Raw genomic sequence first — 18,276 nt, 5'->3', positions numbered from 1 at the left:
GTTTTTTCGGGCTATATGGCCATGTTCTAGAGGCATGAACATGGCCATATAGCCCGAAAAAACCCACAAGAACTGAGTGATTCCGGCCATGAAAGCCTTCGACAATACAAAGACATTAGTCTTTGTAAGGGGGTGTGTTGTGATGCTGAGATAGTTTTATATGGGAGGTGGGCTGTTGCATGGTTGGAACCGAATTCCAACTCCTGAAACAAAACAAAATGGTTGAAATGATAAATTCACAACATCATAATCCACTAACAGAATGCCAGTGACTGTTGTGATTCACATTGCAATTCCATGGAATATAAGTTTGCTTCTGAAACAGAACCACCTAAAGCAATAGATTCCCATTGCAGAGGGACACATGTCTTGGTCATTCTGTATTGGCAATCCGGGGGATAAAATTTAATTTTATGAACCTGTATGAGTGTGTAAGTGCTCACTACATCTGTATTTGATTACTTGAAATTGTCATATTAGAGCAGACATGGGCAAACTTTCTAACTTGGGGGCCACATGGTGGGTTGGAGTGGGGTGGGCAGGCCGGGAGGGAGGGAGGGGGTTCTCCCCAAGTCCCCTTGCTGCCCTTTCCTCCCCTTCCTCTTCTCTTTCAGAGGCAGAAAGTGAAGGAAAGACGGGAAACGTTTGGATCCAAAAAGGTTAACCTTGGTCAGGATGAGATGGTAGACAGGACAGAAAAAGTATATCCATTAGATCCCCTATTGCCTACTCCTGATATATAATCCAAGAATCCTAGAGCTGGAAGAGACCCCCAAGGGACATCCTGTCCAACACCCTACCATGCAAGAAGGCACAATCAAAGCACTCCTGATAGATAACCTCTGTGGAAAAGCCTCCAGAGAAGGAGACTCCACTACACTCAAAGGCAGCCTATGCCACTCTCCAACAGCTCTTAATCTCAGGAATTTACTAATCTTATCAGTTGAATCTCTTTCCCTACCATTTGAAACCATTGCTTCCTTGTGCTCAGGGCTCTGGAGCAGCAGAAAGTCAGTTTTTCCCCACCTCTTCAATGGAACACCCTTTTAAATCTTGGAACATGGTTCTCATGTTCCCTCTCTATCTTCTCTTCTCTTCTCTGAGCTAAACATCCGCCAGAAGGAAAGAGGGGAGGAAAAAAGAGAAGGAAGGAAGAAAAGGGTGGAAGAAAAGGGAGGGAGGGAGAGAAGGAAGGAAGGACAAAAAGAGGGGGGGGGGGGGGAGATGGATGGATGGAAGGAAGGAAGGAAGGAAGGAAGGAAGGAAGGAAGGAGTGGAAGGAGTGGAAATGCCTAGAATTGATCTGCCCTGATGCTATTAAGCCGTTTTTATATATCAAAGCATTATCCTTCATAAACTAAAAGCCGCAGGCAGCAAAGCACTGCCCTATTGTATCTTACGTGTGCTGCTGTCCCTTTGGTGCTTGGGTGTAACTGATACTTAGTTTGTGAAACTAATTCCTCACTCCTGCCCTTTGTCCTACTGCATATGCAATATTGAGTTCAAAGACTTAGAATATTGCCCTTTAGTGAACATTAGTCTCACAGCTTTCTTTGGGGTGGAAGCTAGTTTCCAGAGTTAAAAAAATTATCATTCTGTAAACTCAAGACCCAGACACTTATCTATGGGCTAAACTGTTTTATTAGATTCGTAGTTCTCACTGTATTATACAGTTCTTAGAACTGTATAAGGGAAGTTAAATGAATTTTCAACTCAGTCACTCCTGATTTTTCTCCTTACTATTTTAATATTTGTATATTTTAAAATTAATTGAAATGCTTTTAATGTAAGCTGCTTTCAATCTTCTTTGTTGAGAGAAAAAGCAGGATAATAATAATAATGAAATGGGGGAGAGAGATTATTTTATGAAATATCTGTTAAAAACAGAGGTTGGGGATCCACTGCAACAGTGTTCTCCTTTGAGAGGTCATACAGCACCTATTCCATTTTTGTGACATAAATGTAGGCTGAGAGATTGTGGTTAGTCCAGCAGTTGCATGAGTTTTGTTGCTGAGTAAGGATTTGAGCCCATGTTGGGTGATAGGTCTCAGTACTCAGCATTATTCACAATGCTATATTTTACTCTATCTACTACAGTGTTCTAGGTCTCCTTTTAGGGTCCAAACCATATGCAGTAGCGTTGGAGTTTCTACAAACTCGCTGAGCATGGTTGTGTACGCGCTGCAAGTCCCACCAAGACCTTAGAGAGCCCCTCTCCCCTGTTGCATTTCCAGGAGATTATGTTCCTGGCACCGAAACCCACTTGGCCCCTGAAGTGGTGATGGGAAAGCGATGCAACACCAAGGCAGATGTCTGGAGCAGCTGCTGTATGATGCTGCATCTCCTGAATGGTTGCCACCCTTGGACCCAATATTACAATCATCCTTTGTGCCTCAAGGTAAGTTTCATGTTAATGAGCTAGCAAAAAACCCTGCCCTGTTGTCTTGACCATGTTAATAAACAAAGAGCTCTTGTGACACGGGCTTTCATTGTCAAGAACATCCTTCATCTGATGCATCAATATATTGTAGCATATATATTATAGACACAGAAGATACAATTTTAAACCTTATGGCAAAAGGTGCATAAAATGTAAGGTGCACCATAAAGGATGGAATGTGACATCTGTAATTTAATATTAATGGGCTTTGCAAATCCTATTGTCTGATCCCACTGCTGGCTATGTGCATGTGTGTTTGTAGTATCTGTCAACTTGTAATAACGTTAAATTGGACTCTACCCCATATAAGTTTATCTGCAATACATCTTTGAGTCATGTATGAAATAAAAAAATACAAGAGAATCCCTTTTTAAAATCAAACTGAAAGTCCACCAATAAATCCATAGGTCTTTAGGCTTTGCTTTAAAGAACTGTTTTTATATATTTACACATTCATAAAATTTCAAATAATAATAAAACATATATACAAAGTGAAAATTCTTTAATTATTATACATACCTCCTTGCTTGTTACCACTAAACATGCACTGAGAATTTATAGACAACCATAGGCCAGAAATCCGATATTCTGCCAAAAGATTTCTAGAATTGAGCTTTTACGTCATGAACATACTTTGATTTAATAAAAAATGAGGGACCGTTGGCTTTTCAGATGTTTCTTGACTCACTCCTGCCAGTTTTAGCTGCCAGTGAACAGGGAGTTATAGTACTTGATGAACCAACCTGGACACAGCATATTATTTGAGAACACAGAAATGCTGGGCCACAACCACCATATCAGACTACACAGAAAAGCCATTGAAATCCACAAGCAGAAAGGAAACCATGAAAATTAGCAAAATCTGCCTACCAGTATTTTAAAAAATTCTAAAATCAAGACAGTAAATAAAGAACAACACTCAGAAAATAGTGAAATTCCAGATAGGAAACCATTAGGGCCAGCTAACCTCCTAACAAAGAATACCCCCCAGGCAGGAAGCAGCCAGGCTTTGAAGCTGCAAGGCTATTCAGTGCTAATCAAGGCAGCCAATTGGAACATTCAACAGATGAGTTCTTTCTCCCACCCTGGACATCATTCCATAGATCTATAAACCCCACTTGTCCTAATTTCCAACAGACCTCACAACCTCTGAAGATGCCTGCCATAGATGTGGGCAAAATGTCAGGAGAGAATGCTTCTGGAACATGGCCATACAGCCTGGAAAATTCACCGCAATTCAGTCCAGTAAGGGCTTGCAAGTTTCAGTTTCTGCTTTCTTAATTTTAAGGAATGTAGTCAAGAAAAAAGTACTTTTAGCAGGAAGTACACTTTTTGTAAACAACTACAAGTGATCAACAATGGAAGGGACAAAGATGACAAGGGTGGATATACCCTTCTTTTGGAATTTCCTGGAGTAAATAATTAGTGTGGGACACCTAAAGTCTCTCTCTTGCCTCTAGGACATCTTTTCCTTCCTTCCATGTCACCCAAAAATCCAACAGTTCCCCAAGCGAGTTTCTGTCCCTGTCCAGAGGTACTCCGTTGTTCCTTGAATCTACCATTTCTACACCCCTTGTGTTTCTACATTGCAGATAGCCAAGGAACCACCTCCCCTGAGAGAAATCCCATCCTCCTGTCACCCATCCACTGCCCATGTCATTAAGGCTGGCCTTGAAAAGGAGCCAGCCAAACGGGCCTCAGCAGCAGAGTTGAGGCTGAAGGTCAACAGAGCACTCGAGCATGGTGAGATTTTGAGACCTCTCTTTGAACAAGCTACAGATAAACAGGGCGCAGGTTCTTACTGTTGCATGTCTTCAAATTGTTTCTGACTTATGGCAACCTTAATTTGTGGGGGTAGGCTGACAAGGTTTGCTAAGAGAGGGTTTGTCATTGCTTTCTTCTGCAGTTTAGATGATATGACGTTCCCAAAGTCACCCAGTGACTTTCCATGACCGAGCAGGGATTTGAACCCTAGGATGCATCTAAATTGTAGAATTTATACAATTTGGCATCACTGATGCTATGGAATCTAGTTTTACAAGATCTTTCATCTTCTCTGCCTAACTAAACTACTGATCCCATGATTCATTTTGCCTTTAACCATGGCAAATACATTGGTGTCATGCTGCATTAGTTCTATCCTTTAGATAAGTGGTTCTCAACCTGTGGGTCCCCAGATGTTTTGGCCTTCAACTCCCATAAATCCTAACAGCTGCTAAACTGGCTGGGATTTCTGGGAGTTTTAGGCCAAAACTCCTGGGGACCCACAAGTTGAGAACTACTGCTTTAGATGCATCCCTAGCCTCCAAGAGTCCTGGTTCTGTCTTCAGAGCATTACACCACACTAACTCCAGTTCCTTATTCAAAAAAGGAAATTACTTGCTGCTATATAACATGAATTTTGCTCTTTTTTGCACTCAAACACTGCTACAATTTGATTTAATATAGTTGTTCAAAATTATATGTGGTAAATCTAGTTGTTCTAAAGTGGGTGAGAACAAAAGTTCTTGCAGTATCCCGTTACAACATGTCAGATGAAATCCTGTTAGCTACATAGGTGTGCTTGGCAAGTTATTTACATGTGAAGCAAGTTATTTACAACAGCAACAGCAACAACAGCAGCCTTTATTGGCATACACTAACAAAATCACAGCACAGACATGTATAACAAAAGTTAGTAACTGATAAAAAAGAAAAAAGAAACGTGCTTTACAATTACTTAGCTCAAGAATAGAAGTTGCAAAAGAATGCAAGAGTTGTTCAGGATGTATGGAATTTTATAACACTCTTGCCATTGAGAAAATGGCAAAAAATGAAATTCCTGTATTGCATCTGTATCTTATCATATCAAAGAATGGTCAAGTGTTTCGACAGAAATCAAGTCACAAGAACAGACAAGCTATGTACCATCTCCTTGTGTAGTGTCCCAACTCAAAGGCAGCTGTCAAGTGGTTTAACATAATAAAAGGAGAGGATTCACTTATAGAACTTGTGGGCAAATCTGAGCTGAAACACTGTTCATCCCTTAACGTTGGCATGGGCAAACAGTCCATAGGCTGTGTATTGTCGAAGGCTTTCATGGCCGGAATCACTGGGTTGTTGTAGGTTTTTTCAGGCTATATGGCCATGGTCTAGAGCAGGGGTCCTCAAACTTTTTAAACTGGGGGCCAGTTACCTGTCCCTCTGACCATTGGAGGGCCGGACTATAGTTTGTTTGTTTTTTTAAAAAATCAATTAAAAAATTCCTATGCACATTGCACATATCTTATTTTGCTGTGTGGAAGGGCCCTTAGAGAGGGTTCTTTCTAGCTCTCTTTAGGCAGTAATTCCAGGAACAGAGAATGGGAAATCTTCTTATTTCTAGTCTGAACAAAATCTGGCTACCAGTATTTAAAAAACTCTAAAATTATAACTGTAAATAAAGAACAACACTCAAACACAGGGGAACTCCAGACAAGAAACAATCAGGGCCAGCTAATCACCTCTCAAGAAAGGATTCTCCCTAAAAACTGTCAGGCTATGAAATGGTAATCAAGGTGCCCAATTGAAACATTCATACCTACCTCCGACACACAAGAGTTCTTTTTCCCATCCTGGATCTTCCACAATTTTACTAGTTAAAGGTTGTCCTCTGACATGAAGTCCAATCGTGTCTGACTCTGGGGTGTGGTGCTCATCTGCATTTCTAAGTCGAAGAGCCGGCGTTGTCCATAGACACCTCCAAGGTCATGTGGCCGGCATGTCTGCATGGAGCACCGGGGCCGCCTCCCTTGGCTGGCTCACTCTGCCCATCGGGCCCAATGGGCAGCGTGAGCCTGCCAAGGGAGGAGCAGCCCCGCATGGCCTACTCGCACGTAAAGCACCTCGCGAGGTGCTTTATGCGCGAGTAGGCCATGCGGAGCAGCTGCCCTTGCGAGGTGCTTTACGTGCAAGTAGGCCACGCGGAGCAGCTGCCCTTGGCTGGCTCACGCTGCCCATCGGGCCTGATGGATAGCGTGAGCCTGCCAAGGGAGGAGCAGCCCCACGCGGAGCAGCTGCCCTTGGCTGGCTCACGCTGCCCAACAGGCCTGATGGATAGCGTGAGCCTGCCAAGGGAGGGGCACTGTGTGTGGGGGGGCTCCTCCTCCACGGGCCAGACAAGTGCCCTTGGCAGGCTGGAAGTGGCCCGCGGGCCATAGTTTGGGGACCCCTGGTCTAGAGGCATTCTCTCCTGACGTTTCGCCTGAGGATGCGTGCCATAAATGCAGGCGAAACGTCAGGAGAGAATGCCTCTAGACCATGGCCATATACCCGAAAAAACCTAAAACAGCCCAGTCCATAGGCTGTTAGGGATTGTGGGAGTTGAAGTCCAAAACACCTGGAGGACTTCCCATGCCTGCCTTAAGGCAAGTGAGGGGACAATGACACTTGAAGTACAGCTTCCATCAGCTTCAGCCATTTGGGCCAAAGATCAGGAATATTCCACACATAGCTGCAGGAACACAGGACCTTGATCCTTATCTTGCACCATATTTCCCTCTTTTCTTCATTGTTTTGTACAAGAAATGAATAAGATTTGTCTTTATCGCTTTGCATATTGCAGACTAATCACTTCAAGTAAATATGAAGAATGGCTTAAGGAAAGTATTACAGCTTTTGTTTTTCTCTAACTCTGCCTTTCCAGTGGGAGGCCTGAAAAGCCCCTGGAGAGGTGAATACAGAGAACCCAGGTGCCTACAGAGGGTAAAAGAAATTAGTCTCCCAGAACCACCATTGCCAGCACTCGAGGCTCCTAGTAGCATGAAACCATTGATCCGAAGCTTCAGCTCACCGCTCCCTTCTCAGGCCCCAGTGGAGAGAAGTCCATGTGTCCACCCAAGTACATGCAGGAGATTGTTGTGGCCATATGACTCCCTGCAGCCTTCCTTCCCATCTCCTCTCAGCACCAAGAAGAGCAACTTTGTGGAATGGAAAACAGCTACCTTAGAGCATGACCTTCAGCAGCTGGAATTTGGTAATGATGGATCTCCTTTCTCTTCTCCTTAAAAAGTCTGGATCATGGCAGTCTTAATTACTTCTCTGTCAATTATTTGTGAAACTCCTCCCATTCTCTTAGAAATCATTTCCTATTTCAAGTGTTTGCATTGACTTCACTGGTAGGCAGAGCAAGTGAGGTACCTTTGAGTTTAAAAGGGGCGGCAAGGAATGAAACCCTGATGTGAAAAGTAAATAGAGATGTGAATCAGATGGTTGGAGGAACACGTTGGGGAAATAAAATCAAAATGAATTTTGAAATACTTAATAGGCTTTCCATAAAGGTACTTGTTAAAGCATTGCTTTTGAAACTCTGAATCCTGAGCTGAAATGGTATTCCCTTAGCTCAGTACTGAGATCAAGAAAAAATGGCTACAGTGAATGCCATTCATTTACACATATATTTTAGCAACAACATGGAGTGTTTACTAGGCCTGGGTAATGCATGGTTCTAAATGGTTCTAAATGGTTCTAAAGTACTTACAAAATTAAAGTTCTGGTGGTGAAAATTTCAGAACTCTAACAAAACTTTAAAAATTTAATTATTTTTTCATTATTGGCGATTTTTTATGACAGAACCAATTAGGAACTGCCATTTGTAATGAAATTTTGATAGTTTTGTTAGAGTTTTGAAATTTTCACCACCAGAACTTTAGTTTTGTAAGTACTTTAGAACCATTTAGAACCATGCATTGCCTAGTGTTTACAGCATACAGCAGGAAACGCTTCAGCTGTTTTTCATGAAAAGGAATATCAGCACTCTTTGCAAATGCTGATTTAATATAAGTAAATGTTTGGTTTTTATACCTGCTTTATATAACTGTATAACCGGGGTCACGTAAAAATTTCTCAAGTAGAAAGGGGTCCCGAGTGGAAAAAGTTTAAGAAGACCTGTGTTAAAGTACCAAGATTTCTGATGAAGGAAGAAATTCAGCAGTGCTGAATCTAAGAAATGTCATGCTCGTCTAGAAGCACTCTGCAATGTAAAAGACTGGGTGAAAATATTCTAAGATTGTCTTACTATCTTTTACAAGCAGTCTCCAAATTACAAGCAATATTGGTTCTGTAGGTTTGTTCTTAAGTTGAATTTGTTTGTAAGTCAGAACAGGTACATTTCAAGTTTAACTCCAGCCATATATATATATTGGTTCTGTAGGTTTGTTCTTAAGTTGAATTTGTTTGTAAGTCAGAACAGGTACATTTTTAAGTGTAACTCCAGCCATATATATATATATGGCTGGAGTTACACTTAAAAATGTACCTATTCTGACTTACAAACAAATTCAACTTAAGAACAAACCTACAGAACCAATATTGCTTGTAATTTGGGGTAAAAGGTGTGTGTGTATGTATATGTATATGTGTGTGTGTGTGTGTGTGTGTGTGTGTGTGTATATATATAAGCTTTGGATAGCATAGGGAAGGGTTAACACCCTGTGGTGTTTGTTTTACTGACTGTTCCCCTGTTCAGAAGATTTCACCTCACTTTCTGTCTTTGTGATAATTGGGTTTTGAAAAATTTGGCTTGTTGTGGAAATAACGATTGATGATTAAGCTTCAGTGGAGACACCTTTTCTCCATTTTCAATCTGCTCTCCTTTTATTTTCCCAGAATTGATTCTGAACAGTCTCTCCCAGCCCTTTTCTCTGGAGGAGCAAGAACAAATGCTTTCCTATCTCAGCTTGGACAGCTTTCTCCCATCCGATGCCAGCGAAAAGGCAAGTACTAGAGGACTGGAACTTGCTGCTTCCATGCAGCAGTATTCCAAGGCCACGTTTTGCACCAAATAAAGTGTCTGACTAAGAACTTACAGGAACATCTCATGACCCTAAGCTGGGAGAAACGTATTTGAGTATATTATTTAGGCAGGTGTTTCACTTTTCTTAACGCTTTGTACTTGTTTTTACAAGCTAGATCTAGAGCAGGATGGTCTACTGTGGCCTACAGGCTGTGTGTGGCCTCTGGACACTCTCTCAATCCTCCACTGTCCTTCAGCTTCCCATTGCATTATCTTCATGCCAGTTCAACCCGATACCACATAGAAATCTACCACCTCCAATAGCCATGTTTTCATCCGAGTCCCTCTCACAACTGCAATAGGAAGTGAGACAACAAAACTTCCAGTCACCATTAAATATTAAGTATTTTGAAATGTGGTCGCATTTTGGGAGACACAGCAGTTCTTAACCTGTGAGTCCCCAGATGTTTTGGCCTTCAACTCCCAGAAATCCTAAGAACTGGTAAACTAGTTGAGATTTCTGAGTCTTGTAGGCCAAAACACCTGGGGACCCACAGAATGACAATCACTGCTTTAGAGCCTATTCTCCCTCTCCATTAGAGGATGAGAAGCCTTTGGTCTTTTAGATACTTTGTACTGTACTTCCTGTTCTGTGGTGCTTCTGTTGAATTGGAAGGAATTTTACACAAAGGACAGATTGGAGGCTGTGTGAAGTAAAATAATGTTTATTTAAACAAACTGAATTTCCTTTCGTTTGGTTACCACTGTATGAAAGGAAATCCTATGATCTTCTGTCTTTACTTTACTAAACAGATGTGACTTCTATATTATATCTAACTATGTCACTATATATATCTAATATTTATCTAAATAACTCTATAACTAATTATTAACTAATTATTAACTATATTAACTAATTATTAACTATAACTAATTATTAAATAATATTACTATTATTTTATTATTACAATTACAATTACAATTTACAATGTAAATTACAATTACAATGTCTCCGTCGTGACTAGCTACTGTTATTTTACTATTAACTCTGACGTGACGTGAAATCCTGTACTCACTCTAACTACATATTCCTTCTGTTCCTAGTTTCCTAACTGATTTCCTAACTGTCAAAACTGCCATTCTAAAGCAGGCTTGAAATCCTCTTCCCCCCTCCCTTATCCTTAAAGGCACAGGGAGCAGATTATAAATCCTGCCTCAGGAGGCAGAACACTTCCCTCAATTATTTTTCATTGACATCTAGGAGAAGTTAATGGGAGCTGTAGCCCTACGATGTACTTCATTTCTTGTCTGTGCCATGAAGGAAATCTCATTTTCTCCTCTCAGATTAAGAATGCCTATCTGTTGGCAAACACAAGCACTATGCTGCCTCTTTTTCTCATCCTCACAGCATTGAAATATATGATGGGCAGAGAGACTCAAAGCACAATGTCACATCAGGAGTTTATTTTTAGGACCATCCTTCTGCACATCTCTTTCTAGCCTTAGTCATGTTCCTACAGTCCTATTGTGGCCATTCCTAGATCTAGTGAAATAAAAATTCTGCCCATTAGAATGGGAATTTATTCTTGAACAGAAGAGTGTGGTTCCTCTTCTGCTCGCGTTTTCCAATCTGATTTCACTCCTATAAGCCTATAAGCAAATTGAACATTGATAAAAGGTGAGTTGGTGCATTCCTAGAATTGTAATCAAGCTCATCTGTTTTCTTGACCCATCTTTGCACTATTATTTATTATTATTTATTTAAAACTTTAATATCCCAATCTTCTGTACCTCTGCAGAGGGACTCAGACCAACTCAGAGGGCTTCCTAAGGCCCATGCTAGGTCTTTTAAATACCACACACATGGAAAGTATTGGCAAGGCTAGAGCAGATTGGCAGTAAACCTCCAAAGCATTTGCTCATTTGGCTTTATTAGGACCCTATGACTATATTTATCATGGATATGGCAACCATGTGTGTCAACAGGAAAATGGAATTGTTCTTCCTTTCTGGTTCTTCAGGGTTCTTTAAAAACATCTCCCAGCTGGAAGGATACTATGAGTTCGGGAGTTCATTCATGGAACAGCCAGGCTGATGGGCAGAGCAATAGCTGGAACAGCTGGCTACATCGCAGCAAGCAGACAGATGTCCCCACCTACTTTAACGGTAAGGGTGCATGTATGGTAGTAGCCTCATCAGATATGAATATCTGTTATTTTACTCATTCAGCAATGCTTTTAAATGAATTGGACAAATGCAGTGCTTACGATACTAATCCATTTCATTTTGTGGCATGCTTTATTGCTTTATTTATTAGTAGGTAATTGAGTTATTTAATTAGTATTAATTAGAAAGGTGTGCATGATACTTGAGAATAAGGCAGCCATGAAAGAAAAGCCATAAAATAATTACAAGAGGTATAAAATTCATTGATATCACTGTTTGCAGTCTGTCGGGACCACAACCACCACTATCTGTATTCAGAATGCAAATATACTTCATGCATTACATTAAATCTGTTTAGGTTACCACAAAAATATTTTTTAAATTATGATTTCATGGGTTGTTGTAGGTTTTTTTGGGCTATATGGCTATGGTCTAGAGGCATTTTCTCCTGACGTTTCGCCTGCATCTATGGCAAGCATCCTCAGAGGTAGTGAGGTCTGTTGGAACTAGGAAAATGGGTTTATATATCTGTGGAATGACTAGGGTGGGACAAAGGACTAGCTCCAGCAGACAAAAGTCCTTTGTTCCACCCTGGTCATTCCACAGATATATAAACCCATTTTCCTAGTTCCAACAGTCCTCACTACCTCTGAGGATGCTTGCCATAGATGCAGGCGAAACGTCAGGAGAAAATGCCTCTAGACCATGGCCATATAGCCCGAAAAAACCTACAACAACCCAGTGATTCTGGCCATGAAAGCCTTCGACAATATGATTTCATGGTTTCTCTGTCAATAGATGCTGGAGTGGTTTTTTTTTTTTAGTTTTGAGATAGTAGTGAGAGTACTATTCCAGGCTTCTTGGCTGGCATGCCAGAAGAATTCAAGTGATTAGATGTTAGAGTTTTAATGTTATTTTCCATCTTTCTCTTGAGAATGTGTTCATGCCTGTCTCTGCTCTCAGCAGCGCTGCTATCTTCCCATCATATCCTGCCAAGGCCCTGTGATGTGTTGAGCTACTGCCCCTTTGATATTCTACCAATTTGCTGGGTGGAAGCACCTTGAAGGATCTTCCTTGCTTACTGTTCCCTTCTTCTTGGCCTCCACTTCTAACTCTCAAGCTTCTTTGTTCAATTCCCTTGACTTTAATGGCCCTTGAAGCTTCTATTATGTTTGCAAACTCATCTTTCCTTAAAGTACGTTGGGTTGGTTTTTGCCACTGCTTCTCTATAGCAGTCTTCCCTTTCTGCTTTTCATCCATCTCCCATCACAGACCCCTCTAGTTTTCTTCTTTGACTTCTACAATGGAAAGCTTCCCTGAACCAAAACTCTGCCCAGCTCCTAGCACATTGTAAAACAACAGTAGCTAAGACTGCTTGGGAGAGTTTTTTTTCACATCAAGATGAATACTTCATCGATAATAGCAACTTTTTACCCCTGGAAAGTTTGAAAATGTTTTTTTTTAAATTAGCAACTCCAGGAAACTCATTCAGCAATGTTTGAAATATCTACTACAAAAGTTTGATCTGAATTAACTGGCAGTCCCAGATTCTGGGCTTAGCTATTGTTCTTGCCACAAATGTGATTCTTTTCTTTATTCTCAAGGGGTGAAAATTGAGATCCACTTGCTCAGTGGAGAGAGTCTGCATATCAGAGAATTCCACGGGGTCAAAGTGGGAGACGTTGCAACTGGAATCAGCAGCCAAGTGAGTATTGCATCTGGCAAGCTGTTCTATCAGTGGAGAGGTGGTTTTTGGAGTACTGAGAATTCCCTCTAGCCTTCTATTGCCTTTTTGTTTTTGCTCTCAGATGCAGATGACATTTTGTGTTCCACTGATTGGCAAAGTCATGTCTCTTCACTCTCTTTCTCTGCTTTGCTTTCACAGATCCCAGTCTCTGCCTTTAGCTTCTTCACCAAGGAAGGCCAACCAGTTCGCTGTGACATGGAGATCCCGGACTCAGGCATTGAGCTTCAGTGCGCTCTGGCCCCTGATTGTAGCCGTGGATGGAGTTGGCGGGTCAAACATGGCCAGCTAGAGAAGCGACCATGAAGGATGCTGCTTTCATCCCTCTCCTCTAAATTGCCATTGACCCAAGCCAGCATGGCAACTGGATAATGAGTGTGACAGTCCAATTCATTTGGAGGGCTTAGATGGATGCAGTTCTCCCTGCCCCCGCCCCCTGAGTTTGCTGTGGTATTTGCATATAGATTAGTGATGAATATTATTGGTAGCACTTAAGTCTTAAACAAGTAGCATTGCTCTTTTCTTTCTCCTCAGTGTATCTGATCCTCTGGAAATGAAACCATTGAGGATCATGGATAGAGAGCAGGAATTGAACATTGTGCCTTTACTTGTAAATGAATGTATTTCATCATATAATAGTCATAATTTTTATCCCCTTTCTTATTGAAAAAAGGGATTGCAACTATTACATAATGAAAGAAAATCTGCCTTTGTTTCTCTAGTTTCTGGTTTATTGTTTAAAAAAATAACCTGACTTATCTCCAAGACGGGAGGAGGAGGGATGATTCAGCCTCAAACAAACAGTTCAGTTTCTCTTTGTTTGTTTTTTAAACCAGCCTTGCCTCAGAGGAAGGAAGAAGGAAGATTCCCTCATTCTATTTTCTTTCTTCAAAGGCAAGGCAGCTTACAATATCCTGCATTTCCCACATCCAAGACTCTAACAACTGTCTTGGACTACTATCACATGGAAAATCACTAGTTTGCTAGGCTAGTATGATTTCCACAAACCAGATCCCTGTGTTTTCTTGGGAAATGGTGGGTTAAAAAGAGAAGTCATTCAACTAGAACAGAGGCACTCAATTTATTTCTAGTTTTGCTGATTACCATATGTCATTGCACAATAGTCGCTGCTGCGTAATAATCACACCTCCATCTTTTGAGTGGCAAAACTGGTATTTTTGTCACACAGCCATTTGGGGCTGATTCTCCCTCCCTCCCAAGGTGAGACTGTTATAAAACCTGAAATGGAGGTCTCAGGAACTTAGATCTTCCCTCCTTTCTCCAAAGAAATCAATTTCAGTACCCGACCCTCCTTGTCTGTGGAGAGCGTGAAGTTACATTGGCCAACATACTCTTCCTTGCTTATCCCTCCTTGTCTGTGGAGAGCATGAAGTTACATTGGCCAACATACTCTTCCTTGCTTATCCCAGAAGCTTTCTGTGAGTCTAAAATGTTCCCCTCGGAGGAAAGAATGGACTTTTAATACAGTAAGCAATAAGTATCTGGTTTCAGGGAAATTTTCTCAACAGAAAAGAGAGCATTCTGCCGAAGCCGTAAATCCATGCCAGCAGGAGAATGTAAATAAGGTGTACTGTACATATCAAATCTCAGTTGTATACTCCCCCAACTCACAGTGGATGACTGCAATTAAAATGTCATATGCATCAGCCTTGCATAAGTTTGGTTCATCGAATTAAATGTAGGCACTTTACCTAAGGGGCAGGATTTTTATTTTTTTACCTAAGTGCCAAATTTCCTTGCAGATGGATTTTGGAGCCCACGTGACCAGTAGTGGCCAGGCTAAAAGCTGAAAGTGGTTGAGGCTTGTAGCCATATAGACATTTCATCCATGCATCAATAACAATAACATCTCTCTGTTCCAGTCTTCTCACCAATGTTACATTCATCCATGCTCTCCCTCATCTTCCCTTTTCTCTAGAATTAGTATGAGACACATAGCACTTTTTAAAGGATCCCCCTCTGGTTTGGGTTTATGTAGGAGAAAAAAAAGTAGTAGGAGGAATGGCCTCTATATCAGAGCCGGTCCTTCATGAGCTAAGAGATGTGGTCACATATTCTCTGCATCTCGTGGTGCGTCTGTTCAGCGCCTTCCAAGTCACCCAGTCCTCTGTGTGCCCGGGGGGGGGGGGGGGAGTCTCTCATTTGGTATCAGCCATTGGTTGAGGTTCTGGGTTTGAGCCTGCCACTTTTGGACTTTCGCTTGCTGAGGTGTTCCAGCGAGTGTCTCTGTAGATCTTAGAAAAGTATTTCTAGATTTAAGTCATTGACATGCTGGCTGATACCCAAACAGGGGATGAGCTGGAGATGTCTGCCTTGGTCCTTTCACTATTGGCTGCTACTTCCCGGCGGATGTCAGGTGGTGCAATACCAGCTAAGCAGTGTAATTTCTCCAGTGGTGTAGGGCGCAGACACCCCGTGATAATGCGACATGTCTCATTAAGAGCCACACCCACTGTTTTAATGTAGTGAGATGTGTTCCACACTGGGCATGCATACTCAGCAGCAAAGTAGCACAGCGCAAGGGCAGATGTCTTCACTGTATCTGGTTGTGATCCCCAGGTTGTGCCAGTCAGCTTTCATATGATATTGCTTCTAGCATCCACTTTTTGCTTGATGTTCAGGCAGTGCTTCTTGTAGGTAAGAGCACGGTCCAGAGTGACTCCCAGGTATTTGGGTGCCAGGTATTTTTTACCATATAAGCTTCTCTAAAAATGGGGTGCATCTTAGAATTGCAAGTGTTTTAAATATTTACAAATAAAGCTTTTTCTTCTGTTGGTGGAACTGAAATTAGTATGTGTCTTAAAATCAATGGTATCTTGGAATCAAGGAAAGACAGGTTGCTTACCTGTAACTTTATTTCTTTGAGTGGTCATCTGTGAATTCACACAATTGGGTAATCTGCTTAGGCCATCACCTTTGGTAGAAAATCACACCCTGAATGATGTACCATAACAATAATTCTTATGTAAGCAGTCCATTGAAAGAATGTGGAATATAATACCACACAACACATGGACAACCACGAAGATTTGATTTCAATGTATAATCAAAAAGTCTGCATGAATATGCTTTGCAGGTTGTACAAAATAAAGTTTTGAAAAATGTCATCCAACCCTTTCCAGTCATTACGGATAGCAACATTTTATCTCTTAAAATGAGCCAGTTATGCTCTTTATTACCATGATTCGTGTTTTGAGTGTGACTCTAATAGATTTAGTATTTGCGAAGAAGACTAGATAAGTAAATGAACTATCCAGAGAGTTCAACAGTGACAAATGCAAGATACTCCACTTTGGCAGGAAAAACGAAATGCAAAGATACAGAATGGGGGACAATGCCTGGCTCAAGAGCAGTACGTGTGAAAAAGATCTTGGAGTCCTCATGGACAACAAGTTAAACATAAGCCAACAATGTGATGTGGCGGCAAAAAAAGCCAATGGGATTTTGGCCTGCATCAATAGGAGCATAGTGTCTAGATCTAGGGAAGTCATGCTACCCCTCTATTCCACTTTGGTTAGACCACACCTGGAATATTGTGTCCAATTCTGGGCACCACAGTTGAAGAGAGATATTGACAAGCTGGAGTGTGTCCAGAGGAAGGTGACTAAAATGATCAAGGGTCTGGAGAACAAGCCCTATGACAAGTGGCTTAAGGAGCTGGGCATGTTTAGCCTGAAGAGAAGGCTGAGAGGAGATATGATAGCCATGTATAAATATGTGAGAGGAAGCCACAGGAAGGAGGGAGCAAGCTTGTTTTCTGTTTCTTTGGAGACTAGGACGCGGAACAATGGCTTCAAACTACAAGAGAGGAGATTCCATCTGAACACGAGGAAGAACTTCCTGATTGTGAGAGCCGTTCAGCAGTGGAACTCTCTGCCCCGGAGTGTGGTGGAGGCTCCTTCTTTGGAAGCTTTTAAACAGGCTGGATGGCCATCTGTCAGAGCTGATTTGAATGCAATATTCCTGCTTCTTGGCAGGGGGTTGGACTGGATGGCCCATGAGGTCTCGTCCAACTCTGATTCTATGATTCTATGAGAGCATGATAGTATTTTATTTATTTTTATTTCGGTTACTTCTACCCTGCCCTTCTCATCCCGGAGGGGACTCAGGGCGGCTTACAAAGGCACAATTCGATGCTGGCATCAACATAACAGTAGAATAAAAACAATATAGCAGCAATTAAACAATTAACAGTTTCTGCATTACAACAATAAAGCCAAAAAACCGATTTCACCTAATTAACGCTCAGCGTTCGCCATCTCATAGTCCAAATTCCAATTCCACTTTGTCAGTCCTGTCAGTCCTAGTCGTCTGATTGTCCTTATCTAGTTGTCAGATTGCCCGAAGGCCTGGTCCCACAACCACATTTTTAATTTCCTCCTGAAGGAGAGGAAGGATGTTGATGACCTAATTTCCCCCGGGAGTGAGTTCCACAGGTGAGGGGCCACCACTGAGAAGGCCCTGCTCCTCGTCCCCACCAACCTCACTTGTGATAGCGGTGGGGTCGAGAGCAGGGCCTCCTCAGATGATCTCAAACTCCGGGGTGGGTTGTAGAGGGAGATGCATTTGGACAGATATGCTGGACCGGAACCGTATAGGGTTTTGTAGGTCAATTTGTAGAGCACCTTGAATTGTGCTCTGAACTGAACCGGCAGCCAGTGGAGCTGATACAGCAGGGGGGTGGTGTGCTCCCTGTATGACACTCCGGTGAGTAATCTGGCTGCCGCTTGCTGGACCAGTTGAAGTTTCCGAACAGTCTTCAAGGGCAACCCCACGTAGAGTGCGTTGCAGTAATCTATTCGGGATGTAACAAGAGCATGGACCACTGTGGCCAGATCAGACTTCCCAAGGGACTGTTGCATCTATACCAATCGTATATAAAGAGTTTCCTTGCCATTTCTCTAGCTGTTCATACAAGTCTGTCAAAACCAAGCAAATTCACCTCAAGCCCAGTCTTGACTGCAGGGACCAGAAGGTGGCAATCTGTGGCAACTGGATAGTGATCAGACAATAGCCAATGTTTTTTCTTCCTCATCTGCCATTTGGGTTGTTTTCTCTGTCAAACCTGGGCGCGGAGGAGAAATCATGACCGTTGCTCTTTTTCACAATGAATATTGCTTTAAATATTTAAACTATGGAATAAGATAGCAAGGT

At 41.8% G+C, this 18,276-nt stretch overlaps 1 protein-coding gene across 1 annotated transcript in view; it reads left to right on the top strand.

The window, feature by feature from the left end:
* The window catches only part of MAP3K14 (mitogen-activated protein kinase kinase kinase 14), a 45,296-nt gene extending 29,067 nt beyond the window's left edge, over positions 1-16,229 (top strand). The window contains exons 10-16 of the mRNA XM_060781181.2: positions 2,235-2,398; positions 4,033-4,183; positions 7,104-7,433; positions 9,065-9,171; positions 11,213-11,357; positions 12,962-13,062; positions 13,243-16,229. Of these exons, the coding sequence (XP_060637164.2) occupies positions 2,235-2,398; positions 4,033-4,183; positions 7,104-7,433; positions 9,065-9,171; positions 11,213-11,357; positions 12,962-13,062; positions 13,243-13,407 (1,163 nt within the window). The 3' untranslated portion in view covers positions 13,408-16,229. The remainder of the gene's footprint in view (positions 1-2,234; positions 2,399-4,032; positions 4,184-7,103; positions 7,434-9,064; positions 9,172-11,212; positions 11,358-12,961; positions 13,063-13,242) is intronic.
* Positions 16,230-18,276: the final 2,047 nt, after the last annotated feature.

Source organism: Anolis sagrei, chromosome 6, assembly GCF_037176765.1.
Source record: "Anolis sagrei isolate rAnoSag1 chromosome 6, rAnoSag1.mat, whole genome shotgun sequence".
NCBI classification, from domain to species: Eukaryota; Metazoa; Chordata; class Lepidosauria; order Squamata; family Dactyloidae; genus Anolis; species Anolis sagrei.
Note: the sequence above shows the minus strand (reverse complement) of the source record. Positions and strands in the feature narration are given on the sequence as shown.